Source organism: Manis pentadactyla, chromosome 6, assembly GCF_030020395.1.
Source record: "Manis pentadactyla isolate mManPen7 chromosome 6, mManPen7.hap1, whole genome shotgun sequence".
NCBI classification, from domain to species: Eukaryota; Metazoa; Chordata; class Mammalia; order Pholidota; family Manidae; genus Manis; species Manis pentadactyla.
This window is the reverse complement of record NC_080024.1, coordinates 24,584,322-24,608,269: the sequence shown is the minus strand read 5'-3', so window position 1 is coordinate 24,608,269 and position 23,948 is coordinate 24,584,322. Positions and strand designations below refer to the sequence as shown.

At 39.3% G+C, this 23,948-nt stretch overlaps 1 protein-coding gene and 1 long non-coding RNA gene across 4 annotated transcripts in view; one reads left to right on the top strand and one right to left on the bottom strand.

Annotated features, from left to right (window-relative positions):
- The window catches only part of LOC118932937 (uncharacterized), a 102,954-nt gene extending 89,578 nt beyond the window's left edge, over positions 1–13,376 (top strand). Inside the window, exons 3-5 of the long non-coding RNA XR_005032961.2 lie at positions 6,149–6,224; positions 8,675–8,737; positions 10,302–13,376. This is a non-coding gene — a long non-coding RNA (uncharacterized LOC118932937). The remainder of the gene's footprint in view (positions 1–6,148; positions 6,225–8,674; positions 8,738–10,301) is intronic.
- LANCL1 (LanC like glutathione S-transferase 1) overlaps positions 1–17,258 on the bottom strand; it is a 38,468-nt gene extending 21,210 nt beyond the window's left edge. The window contains exons 1-4 of one of the 3 annotated variants that reach the window (XM_036926791.2): positions 17,209–17,258; positions 16,802–16,898; positions 13,386–13,503; positions 971–1,178 (exon numbers count right to left, since the gene is read on the bottom strand). In XM_036926791.2, coding sequence (XP_036782686.1) covers positions 971–1,178; positions 13,386–13,503; positions 16,802–16,882 — 407 coding nt within the window. In that variant the 5' untranslated portion in view covers positions 16,883–16,898; positions 17,209–17,258. Of the gene's footprint in view, positions 1–970; positions 1,179–13,385; positions 13,504–16,801 lie in introns of all 3 variants that reach the window. The other 2 variants (XM_036926790.2, XM_057503588.1) reach the window with 2 other exon arrangements.
- Positions 17,259–23,948: the final 6,690 nt, after the last annotated feature.

Genomic DNA, 23,948 nt, shown 5'->3' with positions numbered 1-23,948 from the left:
GAGGAGGGAAGAGGGATGAATAGGCAGAGCACAGAGGACTTTTAGGGCAGCAAAGCTACTCTGTGTGACACTATAGTGATGGATACCTTTGTCCAAGCTCACAGACTATGCAGCACCTAGAGTGACCCTAATGTGAACTATGGACTCGGGTGGTAATGTGTCAGTGCAGGCTCACCAGCTGTATCACTGTGCTGCTCTGGTGGGAGAGGATGATAATGGGCGAGGCTATGTGTATGTAAGGACAGATCTCCCATATGGGAAATCTTTGTACCTTCCTCACAATTTTGCTGTGAACTGAACTTACATAGGCTAAAAAGTCTATTAAACAACAAAACAAAAAAACCTTTGCTAGAATTGCAACTCTCTGCATGTGAGCATGCACAGTGGGAGCCTAACAGTACTGCATGCAGAGCTGCACAGCAGCCAGACTTCTTAGAATTCTGCATGTTCAATGAACTCTAGTAAAACAATAATCGCAGTTTATTAGGACAAAAGCTTTGCATTTTTCATAGTTCACAAGCTTCTAATAGGCTGCTATGATTTATATTAAAAATAAAAACTTGGATTTACATGTCATTTGCTCCTAAGAAAAGTAGTTTTGAGTCCATTTGTGGTTCCCCAGGAGGCCTCTCCCAGCCTACTGCAGGAAGTGAACTGCATTATTTTGAATTATTGATCTTGGATAGCACCTTGGATTAGTAATCACATGATTAGGCTTATGGTCTCGTTCCTGGTACTAAACACTGATGTTTCATCTGGAACATGTCAGTGTCATTTATCTTACAGTAAGACAGGGATTATAATGGTTCTTCCTTAACTATAACATAGGAATAATATATGCATTGATCAAGTAACATGCTGCAGTAAGATTTATTGCTGAGAAAAGTAAACCCACTAAAATGTGTTCTTCTGCTGGCACATACAGAATTAACACGTCTAGACAGTCATCCTCAGAAAGAAACATGATTACCGGGTGATGCAATCTTCTGCCTGCTTCTCATTGTTCATCTTGTGATAGACCACAGCAGCCACTGCCAGGGGGCCTGCATCCCCGCAAAGGAAGGTGATGGAGCGCTTGCTCAGAGAGTTGAGGCTTTGCTTTACATAGCCATGAGCCATCTGTAGGTAGGTGGGATCCCCAAATACATCGTGGAGGTGTAAGTAAAGCACGGCAATGCCTAAAAGCAAAAAGGAAATAACGTAAAAATAAGGAAAGGGCAGTTAGTTGTCTGTATTATCCCGGTGTGTTGCCTACTTAGCAGTGCTGATTTTTGATAAGCTGTTAACAAGTTCAGATGACCTTAGCTTGAGACTTGTTTTTATTACTAAGTAGCTCTAAGAACCAGATGAAGGCAAACACTTGCTAGCTTCCTCCTCATGACGACTCTGCATAATAGGCGCTCTGAGAACTGTAAACCCAAGTTCACTATTAATCCACGATGTACTCTGACTACTGGGTTAAGGTGTTCTTCCTGATGGTTAAATGACAGGTCATCAAAAGTATGGTTCCAAATAAATAGTCACTTATTTAACAAAGAATGATTTAATTAATAATACAAGAAATGTTTGTTCTTGTGAGGTAAGGAAATTCAAAGACTAGAGAATGAAAAACTGAATCTCTCTTTATAGAGGAGGTCATTTTTCCTGTGAGAAGGGAGGAAGAATAACCAAATCCCCTACCAGTATTGTTCTAGGCAGGGATTATAAGAAGACTATTCATTCATCTAACATCTGAGAAGATAAATTTGACTCCTCCTTCATTTTTTTGCCTGTGTCGAGGACCCAGTTGCTTTAGGAACTACACTGTAAAGGCTGCTGATGACTTCCCCTTTGGCCCTTACTCAGTTTGCTGCTTATCTTACTCTTGAAGCCTGCAGCTAAAGCATTGTCTAAATGTCCTTATTCTGAATGCCTGTCACGGTAGATAGAGCCTTCCCTCTGAAGCTGACTGGTCTCAGGGAGACTCAGAGATGCGGAGCAGGGAGCCTGCCTGCCTGCGGCTTTTCCAGAAACTCATCTCTCCCCTTCAAGTAAATTTTCCATCTCATTTGCCATTTTTAGAAGATACAGAGGCCCTGTTTAAATCTAAATTAATAGAGCCAATATCTTCACGGATTTCAATGCAGTAAAAATGCAGTCTGCAAAATTACTTTTCACTGTACTGAGGATAATTTTAAATTTAGATAGTTTTCTCATTTTGCATGGGTAATTGCCAAAGCTTTGTGCTACAGACAATTCAATTTCACATGTATATTACGGCCAAATTTTCATTTCCTGCCAAAGTTAATAACCTTGTCTGCTCTTTCAAAGTGGCTTGGTGTTAGTAATTCCACAGACTGATGATCAGATGTACCAATGCTTAAGGTTTGTAGACGGTAAGTGTACAAAACCACGTATGTGGGTAAGAAAATAAAAATCCCCCTTTCACAAATGATCAATGTCAAGAGCTTCTTCTACAATTAGGTCCTTAAGTAGGCTTCATCTCCAGCCATACCAGGCATCTGCAGACAATCTGTTTAAACTGTTACCCTTTCATTTTGCCCTCCTATTCCCATTCCTCCCTGAACGCCTCTAATTAAGTTATGTAAGCACCAGAGCTAGATAACAACATGACTGAGATCTGAGAAAATAAAAAGTGATTAAATACAAGACCAATGATTGTTTTCCTTTTCAAACCTCTGTCTCTCATTACCAACAATTCCTTTTGGCGTAAATATTTAACAAACAAAACCCATTAAGGTTGGCAATTGTAAGGTTTGATTTCTCATGAAAAACAGGTAATCTTTTCTCAAGTTTCACAGTATTTCATTTAGATGAAAAAAATTTGCTTTTTTCTTCTTGATCAGCAGAGAATGACCTCTCCAGCTTCTGGGCTTTTCTACCACTTCAGGTTCTATTTCTCTCCTTCTCATCCCAGGTCTCAGCATCTGCTTATTCTGAGTAAGCAACCTTCTGCAAGCCACAGTTTATGATGTCTACCTTCTCTGTCACTAAATACCCACAGATGAGAAACATTCAAGAGAGGACAGCTGCTGCCAATCAGAAACATTTTCTGGACAAGCTTTTTATCAATCAGTGTATGTCAGGAAAATAAGACAAAATGCATAAGTTGAAAACATTTACTGTCTCATTAATATTTTAAACTCCAGATGCCCTAATTTAGTAATAGCAAACATGGAGGAACTGCCTATGGCTAAATGTCTTGAGTCTGATCCTTAGGATCTTCCAATCTTTGACCATATTCATGTGTCTAACATCACCTGTGCTTATATACTGAAGGCTGAAAATCACTGGCAAGGTGGTAAATAAAGACACAACCTCAAGGGCTCTGTAGGGAAAACTCATCCAGCTCTTATATGTACTCACAGTCTTGGCTTCAGTCTATGTTTAAAAAAAACTCTTTCAAATGTAATTTTTATCAAAATAAATTTGTTCTTCATAGAAAAAGTCAAATAATACTGCAAAGCTTAATATGAGTATGTAATCCCTTGCCCCACTCTATTCCTGCTTCCCCAAGGCAACCACTTTTAGTCATTTTAGCCATTTCCTTAGAATCTACCTCCATATTTCTAATAATATGCTTACATGCTATTGATTTTTCTATATCAGACATTTTTTACTCATATTCTACTCTGGAAGGTAAGGATTTAACTCTGGTGAGAGAGACTGTTATATAGCTCCCAAAATGTATCTCCTTTTTTTGTAACAATGCCCTGGGTTTTAGTTGGGCAATGGTTGCCCAGAACAGCCTCCTTTGCCGCTGGTAATGACCATGTGACTTAGTTCTGACCAATAAGATGTAGTGGAAGTAATAGGAGTAGCTTCACAAATTGTTCCTCAAGGGAAGCAACTGTTATTTCTTTCCTCCTGGCTGGAATGCAGACGTGATGGTATAGCTAGAGCAGCCGTGTTAAACCATGAGGAGGCAGCTCTGTGATGAGGATGGTAAAGCATCAAGATCCAGGAAGCTTAGATCCTGGACTATGAAGCTGCCTCACCAGTCCCAGGATTGCCTACTTATTCAAGGGAGAAATTCTGTTATGTTAAAGACACTATTAATTTAGGTGTATCCTGGCATGCTGGTAAGCCTAATCCTAAAAAACACAGCTGGAGAGGTAGGCAGATGGTGGAGCACAAATAGCCCAATAAGCCAGTTCAGGACTTTGAGTTTTATTTGATAAAACACCATTTTAAGCATGGAAAGGGCATAATTAGATTTGTATTTTTCAAAGCTCACCATAACTGCACTGTAAGGTTTGGAAAAGAGTTTGTGGAACAGTGGATGCAGAAGAGGTAGGATGCTTAACAGTTAGCTTCAGGAATAGCAGCAAGAGACAGGGTGACTGCAGTGGATAAAGTGATACTAAACTGCTAAAATCAACAGAACCTGGTGGGGAATGACTGAGAGGGAGATATCAACATGACTCCCAGATGTCTAACTTCAACAGCTAGACGGGCCAGGGCACCACCCACCCATACGGACACCTCTAGGAGGGCACCAGGTTTGGGAGGGAAGATTTGAGTTGTATCCCTTCATAAACTCATCCCCAAATATGATTCCAGTCTCTACAGGACATTTAATATAATGAGAAACATTTCTACTGGCTTCTAGGATAATCATCATCAAAACTGGTCATGAGGCTCAATAAAGAACCACACGACACATACTGCTTCCACCTGTAGCCCCTGGGCTGGGACGGGTTAACCCTCCCAGGAGGCCAGGAGGAGAAGGACAGTAGATATGGGCGAGCACTACAAGGGTCTAACGTTGGGGTCTGGCAGGGAGGGAGCCTTGGACAGTTTGGGTTTTAGGTGTTCATTAGACATCTGATTGGGGAGGTCAAGGAGGCAGCTGGGTATGAGTCCGGAGTTCTGAGAAGGCAGGCTGCACATGTCCCTCCCATGTGTGGGGAATGGGACACGTGAAGGAAACATTCCCTGCTGCACTTCAGGAGCAGCTGTACTAGGAGATTCATTAATCTGATGCAAGTGGAAGATGCTTTTGATAAAAAACAAAAGAAAACCCAGAAAACCACCACCAACAGCAGAAAAACCACTGTTGTGACCTGAGACCAGATGAGACCCAGACCCTCACTACTCTGACTTCATGACGCCAGCAGACGGTAGATGGCTCAGGACGATGGTGTCCAGTATGGTAGCCTCTAACAGTAAGCATCTAATTAAAAACAAAATTTAAAATTAAGTTTCTCAGTTGCACTAGCCACTTTCTGAATGCACGCCAGCCACGGGTGGCTAGTGGCTACCACACTGTCCAGCAAAGCACCATCCCCATCACCACCGCCCCTCCTGAGGACGCACTGTTCGGGACACTGCTTATATGCTGATCTGTATAAGCAGTTCAGGAAGTCTGGCCCTGCCTCAGGTTATCCTAGGAATCTCTTGGTTTTGAAGTGCTGACAATTAATTTACTTGAAAGAAAAAATGTGAGGGCCAAACAAAACTTTGCCGTAACAGAAATCCATCCTAGTTTTCAGGAAAGAAACTCTTAACTAGATTTTTCTATTCTGTTTCATTCTGTAGTTAGTACTCTGCTAAGGGAGGGTAAATGCTTAGGGACACTTCTATATCTGTAATTTCCTTACTCAGCTGCTTATCCCCAGTAGTACTGTAAATATAGCCAGCTGTTGAGAAGTAGTTAATACTAAGCCTTTGAATTTCTGAGGGATCATTAGTCCTATTCAACTTGACCAATCAAGACCTTGGTGTGTCTCAAATGTATATGGAGATGATAAAAATATCCACAGATGTACAAACCTCTGGAAACCCTTCTCTGTAATTCTGCATTTTAGAGGTTACTCCTTAACTTTATTCATCTTTTTTACAACCAATTACATTGATGTAAAAATATTTGCCATGGTATTTTAGCTCTAGAAGGTATTTGCTTGCAGGTGAGGGGCTATTAAAGACTCTCATGCACTCTGGTGGGAAATATCATGTTCAGATGATATATACTGCTTGGGTTACCAGAGGTGCCCAGCTAACACCCAAGAATGGATCTCAGGAATTCTGAGTGATATAAAGACAGGAACCCCTCAAAGCAGGAGTGATGGGTTGCTCTAAGTTTCAGATAAACTGTTCCCTAGTTGAAACTTTAAATCTCATCAATCAACATGTTTTTTCCTTTCAGGTTTATGAAAATAGAAGCAGTGCAAGTTTTCTCTGATTAACCCCATACAGTATTATCATCTGTCTGTCTGTATCAGGTTGGTACTTTCTAATGCATTGTGTTGTAACTGTTTCTCATTTTTGTGTGTGTTTTAAGCATGTGCATTTACATTTCTTTAACAAAATTATAGTTCTCTTTAGAGCAGGATTCCCATTCCTGGTCACTGTAGTTACCATGCATGGCATTCTGCACCAAGCCAGTATGTCAGCATTACATTAACTGAACTAGTCCATGTGCTCAGTCTGATTAAAGCAGAGCACCATGAGCTGCTGGCTTTCCAAACACTCTAGTACTTTTAATACAGGTCATCTGAGGAGGGAACTAGTTGTGACTTCACCCCATTAACTTAGTAACACTGACCCAAACAAAAGAGTGGAAAAGATGGCAAAAGCGCACTCTGAAGATGTGTTATCTCCTTTATGTATTTCCAGAGCTGACTGTCCAACAGGACAAGAGATTAAAAAAAAAAAGACACCGTGCTTTCCTCCTCCTTCCCTCAGTGCCCTGCACCGAAACCGCCCAATTGGGAAGTGCTGCTTGTATTTTACTCAGACTGTCCTAGCGGGATGCATCCTTCTGCATGGCAGAATTGAGAGCATGGGCTCAGGAACCACGACTGGGACTGAAGCCTGGCTCTGTCACTTCCTAGCTATGTGATCCTAACTCATTTCCTAAACATCTCTGTGCCTGAGCATCTTTATCTGTAAAATGGAAATAACAGTTAGCTACTCCTCAGTTACTGTGAATCATGCCGATCATTGTGTAACAGTCTCTGGCACATAGTAACTACTCAATAAAGGCCCAGCCCCAAATGCCCAAAGTGAGGCTGAATGAGTTGTTGAGTCACTGTCTCACGCTAAAGGAGAAGCAATGAGGAAACTGTATTCCCCCTGCCCCCAGGTTCCCACCGTACTCCTCCCTCACGGGCTCCTCTGACTGTGGAGGGGGGAGAAGTTTCCCTCCACGTGTGCTGCCTGGCCTCTCTCCTGAGCTCTCCAAGTTTCTCATGTGGTAATCCACACCTTGGGCTGTCCAGATGCTCTGCTTGAGACTGGGAGGTCTCAGGTTCAAATCGGGGGACAAGGAGGAAGCCTGCTTTGATCCAGGTCAAAACAACAGGCTCTTTATCCAGCTTTCCCAAGTATAAAGCAGATACCATAACTAATCTCTAAGTTCATTTCTCAATTGGAGCAGAGGTGGAAGGGAAAGAGATATGATTAACTGACTTGCACATCCTAACAGATATGAATTCCCCCCTTCTCCATTCCACCCAGTTTTAAGTTATTGTTTTTAAATAGGGCACTCTCCATCCCTCCATCTATTCATTCATTTAACAGGTATATATTAAGTAACAACTATGGGCCTGGTATTATGTTAGCTGCTTAAGTTGCTGGAATGAAAATGACAGACAGGTCCCCAGCCTCCTTGGCATTGTTTGTAAAAGCCAAATTGCTTAGATATGTCTTCTTTCTCTCCCTCCTGCCATTTCTTCTGATGTATCTACAAACATTCTCATTATGCAATCTGTGCTTCACCCAAGAAAACTGTACAATGGGTGGCACTGAAAGGCTACAGTTGTTTCCAGTCTGTGTCTTAACAATTTAAGATAGCCTGAAGTACAATGACAACATCACATAAACAGAAGGAAAGCAGGCCACACTCCTGGCTGGTGGCCACTGTAAAGGGCTCTAAAAAAACTCAGTGCATGTTCCCGCCCTGATTCTGCTTGTCCTAAAAGCTTCGGCAGGGAGGCATAGGTGCTCATCAAGGTAAAGGACACTTGGTCAGGCTCAAATTCGACACTGAAATGCTGGCTCTGATGAAGAGCTACTTAATAAAGGAGATCAAATTAAAAAGAAAAGATGGCTGGTTAGAGTGATTCCTTTCAAATAAGTCTGGTATCAGCAAAAACTAAGAATCACATGCTAATATAGTAGCTCAAAAGCTACATATTTGGCAGATCAGAGGAACAGCATCTTGAAACATTTTAATGACTTGCATTTAGAGCACAAGTTAATATTACTCCAGGGACTATGCTGCATATCCTCTTACTTAAAATGTTATCTGATATTTGAAAAGAAGAATATATGCTGATCTTAGCTTCATGAACTCTTTGAGTTGGTTATAGAAGATTGGGTCATGTCTTTTAGAACTAAGGTCTCTAGAATACTGTGTTTTTTTTTTTTTTTTTAAGTGTGAGCTTATCATCATTTCCCTTAAGAATCATCATAGTTAAGGGTGGGAAAAAATGAAATTAAATGAGGGCTGGCACTCTCCTTCTCAAAGACACTGGTGAGATCAGCTATCCCTTGGGTTTATTTAACTTTTCTACTATGTTATCTGCAAAGGAAGCAATCTTTTCAACTAAATGCTTATTTCTAACACAAGAATACTTTGCCTGCTCATTTAATTTTTGTAATAACAATTCCTCACCAGTGTTTTGTGCTTTCCATTTTATAAATCACCTTATTATCTTCCCTCCCCTAGAAGCTACAATGTACATGGAACAGAACCCAAGCAGCCCAATGGCAGGTGGCATTAGGCTCTCTGGTGAGTCATCCCAGATCCCTGGACACTACCTAGCACCACTGAGTAGCTGGCCATCAGGTTTGGTCTTAAGGAGCCCCCATGCCTGCTATTTTTCTGCATTATCTGCTGTACACACATGTTCTATATGCTGTGTACAGGCATACAGAACAGTTCTTGATGGGCATTTAAAAACCAAAATGCTGTCCCAGCTGGGAGCACATACTGTAAAGAACTCTTGTTAGTCTCCAGGAAAGGATTAAGGCTAAAAATAAACAACTCAATGCTTATTGCTTGCATATGTCATATATCAGTGTCATGATACACTACTACCAATGTACTAAATTTTATGAAAAGGATTTCAGTGAAAAGAACTGAGGCTGTTCACTTCAGTATCACTTCTTAAGAGCTGCAAGAGCTACTGACTGACTGCATATCATAAGTGACATTTCACATGAGATCCTCAACAAACCTTTTCAGACACAAGCAATTATGAGGAAAAGCTTCTGTTCAGCCCAGTTAATTTTTTGCCTTGAAACTGTGCTGAATGTATTAATTCAGAATTAGGAAGGGGGACAACACCTTCTAAGGAATGATGCTGGAGATTCCATTTTTCTAGTTGTGAATTCCCATAAATCTTTCCAGGATTTACTTCATGTCCAATCCCAAATAAATAACTTTTTTCCTTTAGACTTTTAAATAGTAATTACTCTGGCCTGTCTAACTCTATTTTCCTCTTTCTTTCAAAATTTCTTTTATATTTTATCAGGGCTTATTTTGATTTTATTCTAAAACACCGAAAAGCTGACTGCTCATTAGCCATTTCTAAAAAGTTTCTATAGCATGAGTATTATGTTGTCATTGCTCAAATTATGCCACCTTACAGCATTGTAGATCTTCACTTATAAAATGTGCAGAGTAAACCCAAATGCAGAAGTGGACAGAAAACACACACATATAACCCCCTCCCCCCACACACTTATGGGGTAAAAAACAGGGCTCTAAAGCTAGGCTTCCTAGATTGAATCTTAATTTTGTAACTTACTAGCTATGTAACTTTGAAGAGCTGCTCAGCCTCACTTTGCTTCAGTTTTCCCATCGGTGAAATGGGGAAACAAATACTGTTCATGCCATGGAACTGTCTGAGATTTAGATTAGTTAATTAACACAAAACACTCAGAATGGTGCCTGGCACAGAACATAACTGGTGTACAGGCACACACACACACACTCTGGCTCCTGTCATTCAAATGTCAATCCTACTAACATTTTATCAACAGGAATCATTTTTAATCTTTGTTCCTGTCCTTCAATGGCCAAATGATCATGAAATTGCAAACTGATGATCCTTGTTACCTTGGAAACCAAAATGTATGCAACATTTCTTTATTAAATTACTGAATTCTTGTTTTTGAACACTAGCAATAATTTGTTAATTCTCAAATACTGCCTGAAAAAGTGGTTATTCATAACACTTCATTCTTGGATAAGCATGAAAAACCTAAGGGATTTATGGTAATAACTGTCTCATTTGCCAATAAGAGATGGCTGAGGGATTTTAAAGATTCTTTTCTTCTTTCTTTCCTAGGGTCACAGCGTTTCACCTCCCTGCTGTGAAAAAAAAGGGTGAAAGTCAGGCATACAACTTGTGAAACTGTACTATGACAACCCACAAGTTTAAATATATAGGCTTTGGTGAAAATGGTATCTGAATCCTATGAAAGGACTATGTTAGCCACTCTCATCACTGTATTATATCCTCTGCTTCCATTTTAAAATAAAAGCCAAGATAATTTCAATTGTGAAATAGTTTGTAAAGTGAATGTAAAGTACTTCCTAAAGCAATGATTTGTTTCTTTTAAATTTCTAGTTAAAAATGTACACATCACCTTACCACTAAAGCACCATGCATCATGCTCTCTAAAGCACAAGTAACACACAGACGGGCTCTAGCAGAAATTCTAGTAAGTGTCCTGTCATTATTAGTCTCAATTCACTGACAAGGAAGATGGGAAGAAATGATGGGAGGGCAGTTTTTCAGTTTTAAGTGCACATGTGATATTAAAAACATATGGTTGGTTTATTCCTTTGCTAAAGCTCTTTCATTTTCAAGATCAAGTGAGAACTGAGGCAAATCTAGACATAACATGAACAAGGTATTATGAAGTTGGGAGGACTAGCTTTTTTTTTTTATTGGGGAATAAAACTTGATAAAATAGGATGGTAATTTAAAGTTCTAATGGTAAAAATCAAGCAGCTTTCTCAATCGAACTATAATGAGTAACATAACAATAATTTGCAAAAACTTTCATTCTAAACTGAAAAGTCCTCAACAAATATCAGTGCTGAAAAGAGAATAAAGTTTTAAAGGTTTTCTACAATGAATTAGTGTTTCCCAAAGTAATATAATTTTGGACACATTAGAAAAAGGAGCAAACAATAAATTACTTAAAAAAATATGTAGAGATTGCTTTGACACACAATACCAAGTATTTTTATTGTGTTAAGATGTTTGTGAATTCATTTTTTTGGTAATAAAATTGAGCTCATGAATAGACAATACTTAAGATATAATAGGAAGAGAATGCATTAACATAATGACTTTCTGTGGTTGAGTCAGCTTTAGTTTCTTGTGCAACTCAGTTTTATTCTATTCAGATTGCCTAGACATTGGCATAGGAAAGCATTTTACTTATCAAAACACAAGATGAGGCAGCCCATTTTGTGTGGAAATAACAGCTTTTGAACAGTGCTTGATTAGGAGATATTAGGAACCTTGCCTCAAAAACCATTAGCAGATTTATCTAGAAGAGTTCATGTTACATCATAAAACAACAAGCAACTGAACACATCCTAAACTGCTTAGTATGACAATTTGCCTAAGACACTCATATAAGCTGCTTTTCGGAGCTATCGATGAGTTCCACAGACAATAAGGGTAAAAAGTTGAAGGATATTGAAAGCATTCAAAGGAGATGATGCTGGAAACTCTACAGGGCCAAAAAAATTTAAACAAACTTGCATTTTACTTTGGAGTGAAATTTCTTTTCTATTTCCAAGGAGACTTTAACTTTTAATTTCTCAGCCAGTCCTGGGAATAGAGGAACCTGACAGATGGTTGTTCCTAACATTGTCAAACTATTAATTCAAACCTGACATCTATTTTCACTTCCTTTCCCCTTACAAGGTACCTTATAGTATGTGATAATAGAAGCTCACCTGAATGAGTGAGTGAGAGGTTTATGTCATTCCTTTTTGTAATCAGTTATGGAATTATCTCTGTCTCAGTCTCCTTTTTTTTTTTTGCCAGGACTAACAAAATAATGGAGACTCTAGAAGTATTAGGACAAGATCTGTGAGTCTGAGCCTTATTGCAATGTGGAAATCCAGAGGAAAGCTAAAGAGAGCCATGCATTTTACTTGTCCTGTTTTGTTCAAATACTTGTAATTTTAAGTAAAGAATAGTAATGTTCATTAATGAGATTAATCTACCAATTACCGCATACTTGAAACACAGTAGATAATAAATGACAACTGTTGTTATAACTTCCCTCTTGAAGTAAAATACTTCCATTTTCTTCTCATCTTAACATTTCCATTAACCTTCTAAAATCCACAAGAATCACAAAAATAAACTATAAAGAGGAACCAACATTATCTAGTCCATTCCTCTCATTTTACAAATACTGATGTTAGCTGTCCCTGAGGCATTATAATTTTACTCTGATTTTATCTGCCTTCCTGTCCTCATAAGAAAGACAGAATTACTTGTCCATCAAAAGCTGATTGCTAAGAGACAGCTATTGGAAATTCCTGTCATAAACACCTCTCAAAGTGCAGTCCCCAGAGGCCCATCTGCATCAGGACACAGACGCCTGCAGAATTCAGATTCCTGAGTGCCGCGTAGGACCTACTGAACCAGAATCCTTGCTGTGAGGCCCAGGAACCTACATTCTTATGTCAACAACACTGCCTTCAAATCAAATTCCACTTCCTTAAGCTGAAAACTTGGTCCTCCTCATCTGCTTTTCTGAGTAACTGGGAAACACTGAGTCTCTAAACTACTTTCTTCAAGATTGTAAGCCTGTCTTTGTCTCTCTATACGGTGCTTCAGCTTTCCTTCTTGGCTTTGTCCTTCTCACCCTTTCTGACACCCAAGTTCTGTTTCTTCCAACCTCTGACTGACTGACAAAATCACAAGTGTGAGGCAACCAGCAACGACTGTCTGAAAGGTTAAGGTCACAGAACCTAAGCCTACCCTGTGTTCCCGTGTGGATCCCTGAGGTGGGGTAACTTTTAAAAATGTGATGCATCTGGACACGTTTGATTTCCTGTAGACAGTCTCCTTACCTCTGTTTTATGCACTTTATTTTGGGACTCTCATCTTTTCCCACTGAAATGCCATCTCCAAATAAACTGTGGAAGCTGAACGTGAGTATTTCTCCTCAAGTACAGCAGCCATCCAAACCTGTGTCAGGCATGAATTCCATGATATGTTTACCTTGCCCGAAATTCAAAGCACTGGTAAAAATCCAAAAGATACTAAGGCCAGGCTGAGGGCATGGCATTCTCCTGGAAGTAATTGCTGGTGTACCTTCTGTTTGGCAGCCCTCAAAAGAGGACGCTTTGGGTCTCTAAATGCTCCTGCCAGCTCCCAGCCAGTGTTTCATACCTGCCCAGCCAGTGTAAGCAGTGCTATCCCGTGGGTCTGCCGACTTTAGACCTCTCTCCATTTGCTGAAGAAGCTCTCGAATCTTATTGTTCAAGCGCTGTGAGAACTCTGGAGTCAGCTGTAGATATTAAAGGGAAAATAAATATCAAAAAATTTGGGCCCCCTGACTTCCTGGACTACAGGCTATCAAAAATAGGATGCTGCCTCATTTCCCCTGGGGCCATGTTTTTTCTGCCTGGGAGAACTGGACAACTATTTTATTCCAAAACAACAACAAAAAATTAACAAAACATAAAAGTACTACTATGTTTTCCTACTCAAGGCAGGGAATATTTTTGCTGTAACTTCAATATTTTACATAAAATTTTTAAATTCTAAAATAGACCACCAATGGTAAACTGGCTCATAGTAATTTCCACCTAATGGGGATCATTTATTATTTGAATCAATAACTTTATAATAGAAGTCATTTTATTAAGTCAAGCACACATCAGATGTTTGTTGCTCTCAAGCCACTGGACTTTGAATATTCAAGCAAAGAGCAATGTTATTTCGTAAAGAAACACTCTAGTTGTTTTAGATATTTAAAAATATTATGATAAATATTTATAAAAATCCATTTTTAACAAATAGCTAACCATTTTTTAGAAATTGAAGAAGCAGCCTAAGAAAAACAAAATAAATTCACAGATACCAGAGTCTCGAGCAGAGTGCAAAGAATATCAGACCTAGTATTAAAACGACATGCCTAGCACAGTGACTGGCAGAGTAAGGGCTTCATAAATACTGCTCCACAAATGAGCCTGACTACATCCATATCTGCTAGTAGCTGAGTAATCATTCTCAAATCATGGCTTCTTTATGCTTCACTTATCTCTGTAAAGTCAGGATAATAACACCCACCCCATCAATTTCATTAGGTACTTTGTGAGGATCAAATGAGACCACGTGTCTTAGGCTTCTGCATTCAGGGATGTAGATGCTGACATTTTTGCAATTTTAAGCAATCCAAGGATCTATCACAAGTAAAATTTGGATATGAATTGAAAGCACACTAAACCTGGGGCTATGGCGTTAGCAATATCCATATGAAGGCCCAGAGATGCTGGTCAAATTGTGGGGCTCATGTAATCATTATGCCACCAAGTCTAATGGCAAATGAGAAATATTCTGAAAGTTCTGTATACACTGAAACATGAAATATCTTAAGAGGTCATTTTAATGTATTCTTCAGTAATTTTAGGAATCTGCTGTGATTGCCAGACTTGGATTTCAGAAGGCAGTAAAATTTCAAAACAATGTTGGTGGGGAACATTACAAGAGGTACAAACATTCTATTTCAGCATGTAAGGATTGTAAAAACAAACTTAACTACTACCTGTTAGTATCACCATCTCATTTTTCAAAAAGGGAATCTCAACACTGAAAAAAGTAACAAGGCAGTATCGGAATTATTTTAAGAGATACTGAGTTTTACTTCTGAAGAGCATCTTTGGTAAGGGAAGTCAGATGGATTATTTATTCTGAAGCACTGCAATGATCCTTTATTTCACACTCTGAAGAAATCACATTGATGGACCCATTATTTAATGATTTCTACCATGAGGTTAAGATTTCAACAAGTCTTGAAAATACATTTAGTAAGATAAAATATACTTCAATATTAATATAAAAGGTCTATAAATCTTGATAGAAGAGTGCATCTACATGAGAACATGTCATCTTCTGTTCATAGATCATGCATAATTTATCATCTTGCCTGGCCTTACTTTAAGAGACCAAGAATAATGAGAATGCCTCAGCCTTACGAAGGGAAGTTACTTTCTATTTGGCACAGAACTGCATTTAATAAAGGTGACCTGCCTGAGAATATTGATTGCTTGTGGCCTGCCTGAGAATATTGATTGCTTCTGGCAGACCACAAAATTATTCAAACTCCAGCAATCTGAAGTCTCTAAAAGCCCTTTTTTTCTGCCAGAAAACAGACCAGTTTCTTATTGAAATGTTTGTGTTAACAAATTGAGGACAGATCTCCAGGGTCTGATCCTTGGTGTTCAACATTAAACAGTTTTAGAACTGGTATGCAAGTTTCTTTCTGGAATCTGTCCAAAAACCATGTGTTATGCAATAAATTACATGATTATTTTTGGACCACAGTTTAAATATACGAGTATCTTTTTTTCTCCTTTAGAAAAAGAGTTGAAGTTCTGTAAATGCTTTTAATTTATAAACAGCTTAAATAGTAAGCTACGTTTATTGAAGGCGTCTGTCATTTGATACATCCTCAAGTGTTCAATTTTCCAAGTTAACATGAAGCAGCATGTCTTCCTCCAACATGACAAGACAAATATTCCAGCTTCAGGATGTGCAGAGCTAGGCAGAATGCAGGTCCAGACGGACAAAAGGAAGACATATGACGTCAAGAAAACTGTAAGAAGCTTTGTGTGGGCAATTCAATTTTGGTCTTAAGAGAATCACAGACTCTAGCTCCATAAACACTTCTGTACTCTTCTGTCCTACAATTCTTCTCCATCTCTTTCATCCCTCTTACCTGCATTACTGACTCAAGTCAATCTATAATGACAAGTGTTTTGAGAACCAACAGAGCCGCATAAAGATAACTTGGCAGATATGAAATCTTTAAGGCCATTGTATTACATGTGAAATGCTTTTCCTATGAGTTTACAAGTTTACAAGAAATAAACTGGTAAAATTTAAAAAAAATGTGTGTACTTAGAGATCACCCTTCCAGCCTAACTCACGATTTCTCCACTAGGTATTCTTAGGAAGAACTGTGCTCCCCTTAACAATTAGGTCCTTAAAAGAGGCAGGAGAAAACACAGACCTCTGGGATCTACATCCAGTTTCTCTTTTGCATCCTGCCTTGTGAGATGCTAGCCAGTTTAATTTACTAGTTTTTCCAGCTGTGGGGATGTCCTGAGAAGAGTGGCAACGGTAAAAAGAATTGCAGACCTATGTTCTGAATTTCTCCTAGCATTTTCACTTAAAGATGTCTTGCCACACATTCCAGGTTTCTCTCACCATGATCCTGCCCATACTTGTCTATAAACATGAAGTAATAACACAGCAAACGTGAAATACCTTCAGGACTCCTCACCTCTCTTTGAAAAGTAAACCAAAATTGAAAATGCAAAATTGCACGGTAAACTGCAGACCTGCCAATTTTTATAATTTAATGACAGAGGTTATTTCAATTAACAATGACTCCGTATAGAAATTTAACATATTAGAACTTAACTGTATGTTTTAACATGTATTTTACATATTTAAAATATATTCTCTATATTTATCCTCAAATTATTTATTTTTTAAAAGGGGATGCTTATCCTTTTCAGGCAAAACTAAGCTGCTTTACGATGGGGGTACGGATGCAGGCAAATATATCCCGAACTCACCCTCCCTGCAGAATCAAAGTAGGCTTCGGCCAGGGATTTGTTATAATCGGCATAAGGATTCGGAAAGGCCCTTTGAGCCATGACGCCGGAAGCGAGCCTGCAGAACAGGGGAAAAAGAGAATCTAGGTTGAGATGGGGGACTCGGCTGCGTAGCGAGGGCGGCGCCCCGCGCCGGGGAAACACCTTCCTTCCAGCTCCTGGGCCACTGCGCAGTCTCGACGGTCCGAGTGGACCCCGGGCCCACGCCGACCCGGCCGCTAGGGCGCGGCACCTCCGCGAAAGGGCGGCCAGCTCCCCAAGCCCACCGCAATGAAAGGGCTCCGTTTTGCACCCCACGCTCCCACTCCCTCGACTTGAAGCAACAGCGGGCCTAGGAAACTGAAGCCCGGCGGGTCCCGGCCTCTCACCCCGCAGGCTGGGACCGTCAGAGAAGCGACGCCCTCACAGTTTACTTCCCGCCAGCTGCACCAATCAGAACCTTCGCCGTTCTGGAAGCCCGCCTCCTTTTCCCTGTGTTAAAGAGACCGGAGCGAGATTTAATTCCTGTGTAGCTGGAGTGGGGATCTATCTTAGAAGAAAATGAATGTGCCCAATATTTCCTACCTGTTTTCTCTTTTAATTCTTTTAGTTAAAAAAAAACTGATCCAAGTGCAGGTGATTTATAAGAATTAGAAACTTTTTATCTGAAAAAGAAAAAAAGACTGCTTAGAGATCTGACAGTATTCATTTAACTACTACTTGAACTGAATAAAATTCGAAAGGATGATGTCACTGCAGAGACCTTCCAACCTTTTACCTTCATTTCTTAAAAAACAAAGAGAAATAAACCACCACCACCACCGTTAGCAACGACAAAAACCAGGGTAGACTGAAGAACAGGGCAAAGATATCCTTAGGAGATAATGAATGATAATTTAACTTTAAAGCCTATGTGAGATGTGAGTGCCTAAGGGACAAAGTATCAATGCAATTGATAAAATTTTGGGGAAAATACATGCAAACACAAATCATAGCTCTTAAGAACTTTAATCTGCTCCTTAGCCTAAATTGGACTGTAATACTGTATGCCTGAATCCATAAAAAAAAGAAAAAGTAACGAAATCCAACAGAGCAGGACATCCACAACATTCAACTTCAGTGTTTAACAGTTTCCATTATCTGAAAATATTTCCTTTCTTTAAAATGTACACCCCACGTGGTACACTAGGCCAATTCCGTTGCTCAGAGAATTTTGGAGTTCAGTTAAAGTCAGAAAGAGTTTCTCCTTGTTTCAATGAAGGACCCCTAGCCGTAAGTGTCCAATTAATTAAACTCGGTCTCCACCCCACCCCCACCTTGGCCCAAGCCTGTGCCTCTGTAGCCGCCCTCCTAAAGTCTACCTCTGACCCCCTTGCAGCTCAGTGTGCTCTTTTTGATTGTTGCCCTCCTAGGACATTTGTTATCTCCTTTGCTGCCACATTCATGAAGATTTAGAAAAGACCCTCAGTGAATCTTATATTGCATACCCTTCCTATTTTAGGATATCCAGTTAAAGACTGCGTGTGTGGAAGAGCAGCTCAAAAGAGAAAAGCAAGAGCAGTGAGAGGCATTTTAGCAATTATTTTTCTTTCATTATTAAGGGCATACTATCAGTTTATCCTACTCACGGTCGTTACATGAATAATTAAAATCGGTGTGCTATTTAAGCAGACTCATGACTGCTAGAGGAAACGAGACATCCCAAGACAGTAACTCCTGCCTGAGCAAAAATGAAGGAAGAGTGGAAGGGAAAGATGGGAAAGAATAAAGGAGTATCTGGTCAGCTTGAAGGGGGCAGCCTCCCAAAGACCAAAGAAGTAAAAGGACATGTAGTGAAATAGTGTAGGAGTCTTCAGTCTCAGCACTATTGACATTTTGGAAGAGATGCTTCTTTGTGGTGGTGGGATGCTGTCCTGTTCAGTGGAGTGTGTTTAGCAGCATCCCTGGCCCCTGCTCACCAACCACCAGTAGCACCCAGTCCCCCAAGTGGTGACAACCAAAAGTGTTTCCAGACATCGCCAAGTGTCAAATGTCCCCAGGACGAGGGGGGAACAAATTTCCCCAGGTTGAGAATCACTGAAACAGTGTAACCAAAAACTGTTTAATAAGATCAGACGGTTTTACTCCAGTGTCCTCATTACAGATATGGCTTGCTAGAATAATGTGCTGAAAGGAATTCAGGAGGAACTGGGAAGGGAGGTTGTGTGTGTGTGTGTGTGTGTGTGTGTGTGTGTGTGTGTGTATGTGTGTGTGTTTGTGTGTGTGCATCTTAGGTGCAGAAATAAGCTAATTTTACTCCTTGGTTTTCAGTATGACTTTACTGGTTCATGCAAAACCCTATTTTATTTTAATTTTTCCCTTAATTCCCACTTCCCATCCATTCCTTTCCTTCAGAAGGCAAGTACCATACGTTTGATTTAAGTATCCTTTGGAAAATATGTCATTGGTTGTGCAGGTACATGTTTTTAATAAGTGAAATAGTGTTATAAATACTCAGCAACCTATGTTTTAGATGTATTGCTCTATGCACAGTTGGTTGTTTTAGATAAATGTATATTCAGGTACATGTTCTTCTAGGGATCTGGATGTGAGCATTTGTGAGATATGTACAGTAGTCCCCCGTAAGCCTCCGTTTCGTTTTCCGCAGTTTCAATTATGCAAGGTCGACTTGGTCTGGAAGCCGAGTCTCCTGGCGAATCAGCTGAACATCAATAGCAGCCTAACTCTACATTACAATATCTATGTCATTCACCTCAGTTTATCGTGCACATTGGCATTTTATTATCTCACGTCATCACAAGAGGAAGGGTGAGTACAGTACAATAAGATATTTAGTTAAAGACAGAGAGGGAGACAGAGAGACCACATTCACATTAACTTTTATTACAGTATATTGTTATAATTAAAGTAAAATTCTATTATAATTGTTAATCACTGTCTAATTTATAAATCAAACTTTATCATATGTATGCACATAAAGAGAAAAGCACAGTATGTATAGGGGTTGGTATTATCCTCAGTTTCAGGCATCCACTGAGTCCAGAACCATGTCTTCCTAGGATAACGGATGACTATTGTACCCAGAAGTGGGTTGCTGGATCACAGGACATCCTCACACTTAATTTTTCAGTACTGGTAAGATTATTTTCTGGAATTACTGGACTAGTTTATATTCCCTACAATGGTATTTAATAGTTTCTGTCATTCCCACATCCTCTCCAACCCTTCATAATATTATCTAGTGTTCTAGTTCTTGAAATTCTAGTGAAAAATATTGTTGATGGTTAAACTTTTAAGTATTTTTGTCACTAGCAGTGTTGAACTGTTCTTCATGTACTTGTTAGACATCTGTCCTTTCCCTAAGATTTTCCTGAGATTTACCCTTTATCCATTTTTTCTGTTGGCTATTGGATTATTTTCTTGCTGATTTGCCATGTTTTTTGTTTTGTTTTGTTTTGTTTTTTGGTATGGAGGGATATTCTAGATATTTGGATTTAGCTGTTATAGATTATCTTCTCTAGTCTGTTAACTTTTTCTAGGGAATCCTTCATTGCACCACAATTCTTCATTTGATGAAGTTAAACCCATCAACTTTGACATTGTGATTTGAGGATTTAGCTTCAATATTTTATTTTATTAGCTTTTTACTTTTTGTGTTTATATCTTTGATCTATCAGGAGCACACTTTTGAATATATCATAAGGCTGGATCCAAATTTATTTGCGGGAGGATATAGAATTATTTTGGATGTTCAGATATAATCAAAGCATGAATAAGTCCTCTTTGTTAGTCACAAAAAACAAAGATTTGAATTACTGAAAAATGATATAGAACTCATTTCTTCTTTGTTTGTTTTCTTAGAGAAGCAACCCAACAAATTTCTCCTTGGTTCTGGCTCAAAAGAAAAATGCTTGACATTGACATACCTGTATTAGTTCTAGGGTTCCTGTAACCAAGTTCCACAAACCTGGGGGGCTTAAATTACAGAAATTTATTGTCTCACAGTTCTGGAGGTTGGAAATCAAGATAAAGGTTCCAGGAGGGTTGATGTCTCCTGAAGCCTCTCTCCTTTGCTTGAATATGGCTGTCTTCTCCTTGTGTCTTCACACGATCTTCTCTGTGTATGTGTCTATGTCTTAATCTCCTCATATAGGCACACCTATATTGAATTGAAGCCCACCTGAATGTCATTTCATCTTTATTACATCCTTGAAGAACCTCTGTCTACAAATATAGCCACATGCAGAGGTACTGGGAGACTTCAACTTATGAATTTTGGGGTAGGACACATACTAGTATCTATGCTTCCACCTATGGCTACAGTGGCTGAATACATTGGTGATTAGTGCAAGTTTGATTGTTGATGATTTTTCAAGGAACATTCCACTTTCAATAAATTTAGGGTATTTTTGAACATATTATAATGTTCCTTCTCTTAATTTGTGTATCTGTTTTATGTGAACTCTCAGGAAACAATCATTGTATTACTGCCTTTAAAACAGAACACTTCTAGAAATCTGAGAAGGTTTATATTAAATGGAGAAAACAGTTATCATCCTAGGGCTCTTTTGTTCTAAGACCTTAGTTTAAAAATGGTATAATGTATATTAGGGTGAAAGCTAAGTTACAGTTACAAAGAAGCTCAAAAGCATAATTGTTGGAATAAATAGAACTTAACTTTTCTCTTATTTTAGGTTAGTTTGCTCCAATGCGGCTATTCAGGATCACAGATTTGTTTTATCTTGTTTTTCCTTCCCCTAGTGTGTTATTGTCAGTGGCAGGATTCAAGCTGGTCATAGGAATGTCTGTATTTCAGCCTGTGGGAAGGTCAAGGCAGCAGAGGGGTGTACATCTGCCTTCAGCTCCAGGCCAGGAGGTGGAATCCATCACTTCCCATGTTATTTCTCCCTGAGAATTCAGTCACATGGCCACCTCTTGTGCCCTGTAGGCTGTGAAATGAAATCTGAGCTGCAGTGAGCCCAATTACAGAGAAAGAAGGGGAGGACTGACTTTGGTGGACAGTGGTCTCCAATGCATAATGGAAGTTCTAGAAACAGATACTATGCATTTCCTATCAAAGTCATGCAACATGACTAAGTTTCGGTGGTGTTCCCTTTGCTTCTGATATTCCTAGCAACTACACCTTATCTGTTTCCTCCTACATATTCCCTTGAATTTTCTTGGTAGCTAGGTCATTGACCTACTATCATAGCAGATAGATGATAAGACTCCACATTCTTTCTTTTTTACTTTTAGAAAATTCACCCCTTCTCAAAACAAAACAAAACAAAACACACACACAAAATCACACAAGTGGCTGTTACTTTTTTTTTTTCACTTTTCTCCTGAGTATAACATCTTTTGTGGAGAGTATTCTATTTCCTTTCCAGCTCAAAGAAGCGTAATGCAAAAGTCATCTAAGCTTGAGTTTAAAATCACCAGGCTGTTAGTTTAACATCCAGCTGAGACTGTGTAATACTAAAGCAATTTTCTATTTCATTCGTAGAACAGAATTCATGGATTGACAGCAACTATTGCCAGTGGAGGAAACAAGAACATAAACAAACGTACACTATGGTCACTATAGTACACTTTTCATTTCCTAGAGATAGTATTTCCTATGGTGCTGGCAACATTTCCTGCCTCCTTTGTCAGGACTGTTATTAGTGTCCTGACAGATTCCTTTCTCTAAATGTACCTGCTGGGTGAGAGCTGCTATCATGTGCAACACAGGTGTGCTGGGGTTTTCTTGGGAGATTAAAGACTGTGAGTACAGAAAGTTGGTAGAAAAAAATGTGTAAACACTTAAACTGTCTTCCCCTCTCTGCACTTAATACTCGGGATCTTGGTCAACAGTGTAGTCCATGTCTTTACAAGCACAGTGAAAGAGAGCCTTTCGCCTTTATTGTTAAAAGTCTATACCTATATTGTGTTGTTAAATTATGCAGGTCCCATTTCTCTATATGCTCAAAATGCATAATGAGGTAGACATAGCAAGTGTCCCTTACCAAAACAGCCTTCTCCCAATAATGATCCATTAATCAGGGGGGTTACATGTTCTTCCATCCCCACTCAACCATACAAAACTCACTTATGGAATGAGATAATGTAGTTGCAAAGCCCTGTAAAAAAATATTTTGCAGAGGTTTTTTTTTTGGCATATCTGGCAGCCCTTCTTCCTGGCAGGGTAAGGTAACCAACAGAGAGATACTCTGGTCCATATAGTCCCTCTTTTAAGCTTCAGAATTGCCTCACAGCAGGTACTTTTCAATCACTTAAACGAGAAACTTCAAAATTTTCCAACTTGCCTGGTAGCCATGTTATTTGTACTTTATTTTTCCTTTCTACTTGTCAAAAGATGTGAGAGTTCAAATGTAGAGGTGACTGTGTGAGTAGATTAACTTATAAAAAGAGCTGGGAGAAGCCGCTACTTCAGGGCAATATGAATTTAGCAGTGTAACTTAACAGACCTAGAAAGAAACTTCAAGGATTCAGTCAGTTCACCCTGTTACTGCCATGTAGGGTCATCTGGAACTGACCATGTTCCTGGTCACTAGTGGCTGCTGTTCAGAGGAAAGGGGTGGCAGGGACCAGAGCTGTAGCTGAGGAAGGACATGGCTCCTTTGCTACTGTCACACCACCTGGGTTCATCCTCAAAGCCTGGGTCCACAGCTCCTGTTGGAGTTGGTTGAGAAAGTGAGGATCCAATTCTCAAGCTTAATTTTGTTCCCCCTGAGGGACAGTCCTTGGAGTGTAGGAAATTATACAAAACTTTGTACTCAGGTAACCTCAAGTTCTGGGGTAGTCATTTGGTATCACCTTGGGAGTTTCTTAAAAATATGAATTTTCAGACTTCACTACCAGGTTTTGATTCAGGTGGTTTGGCTGGAATCTGCATTTTTAATAAACAAGTTCTCTATAGGATTCCCTTGGGACTGAAGTTTGAAAAAAATACTGCTGAATTAGAGAGAGAGGGAGGGAAATCCTGAATACAAAAGCTGTGGTGCTGAATGGTTAACAAGTGAACTGAAATTCTGTGAATTATCATAACCTGCATTTTGTAATTGACATATGATAACCCCTAAAGTATTTCCCAGGGTACTGTTAAAAAACAAATCAAAAAGAAAGG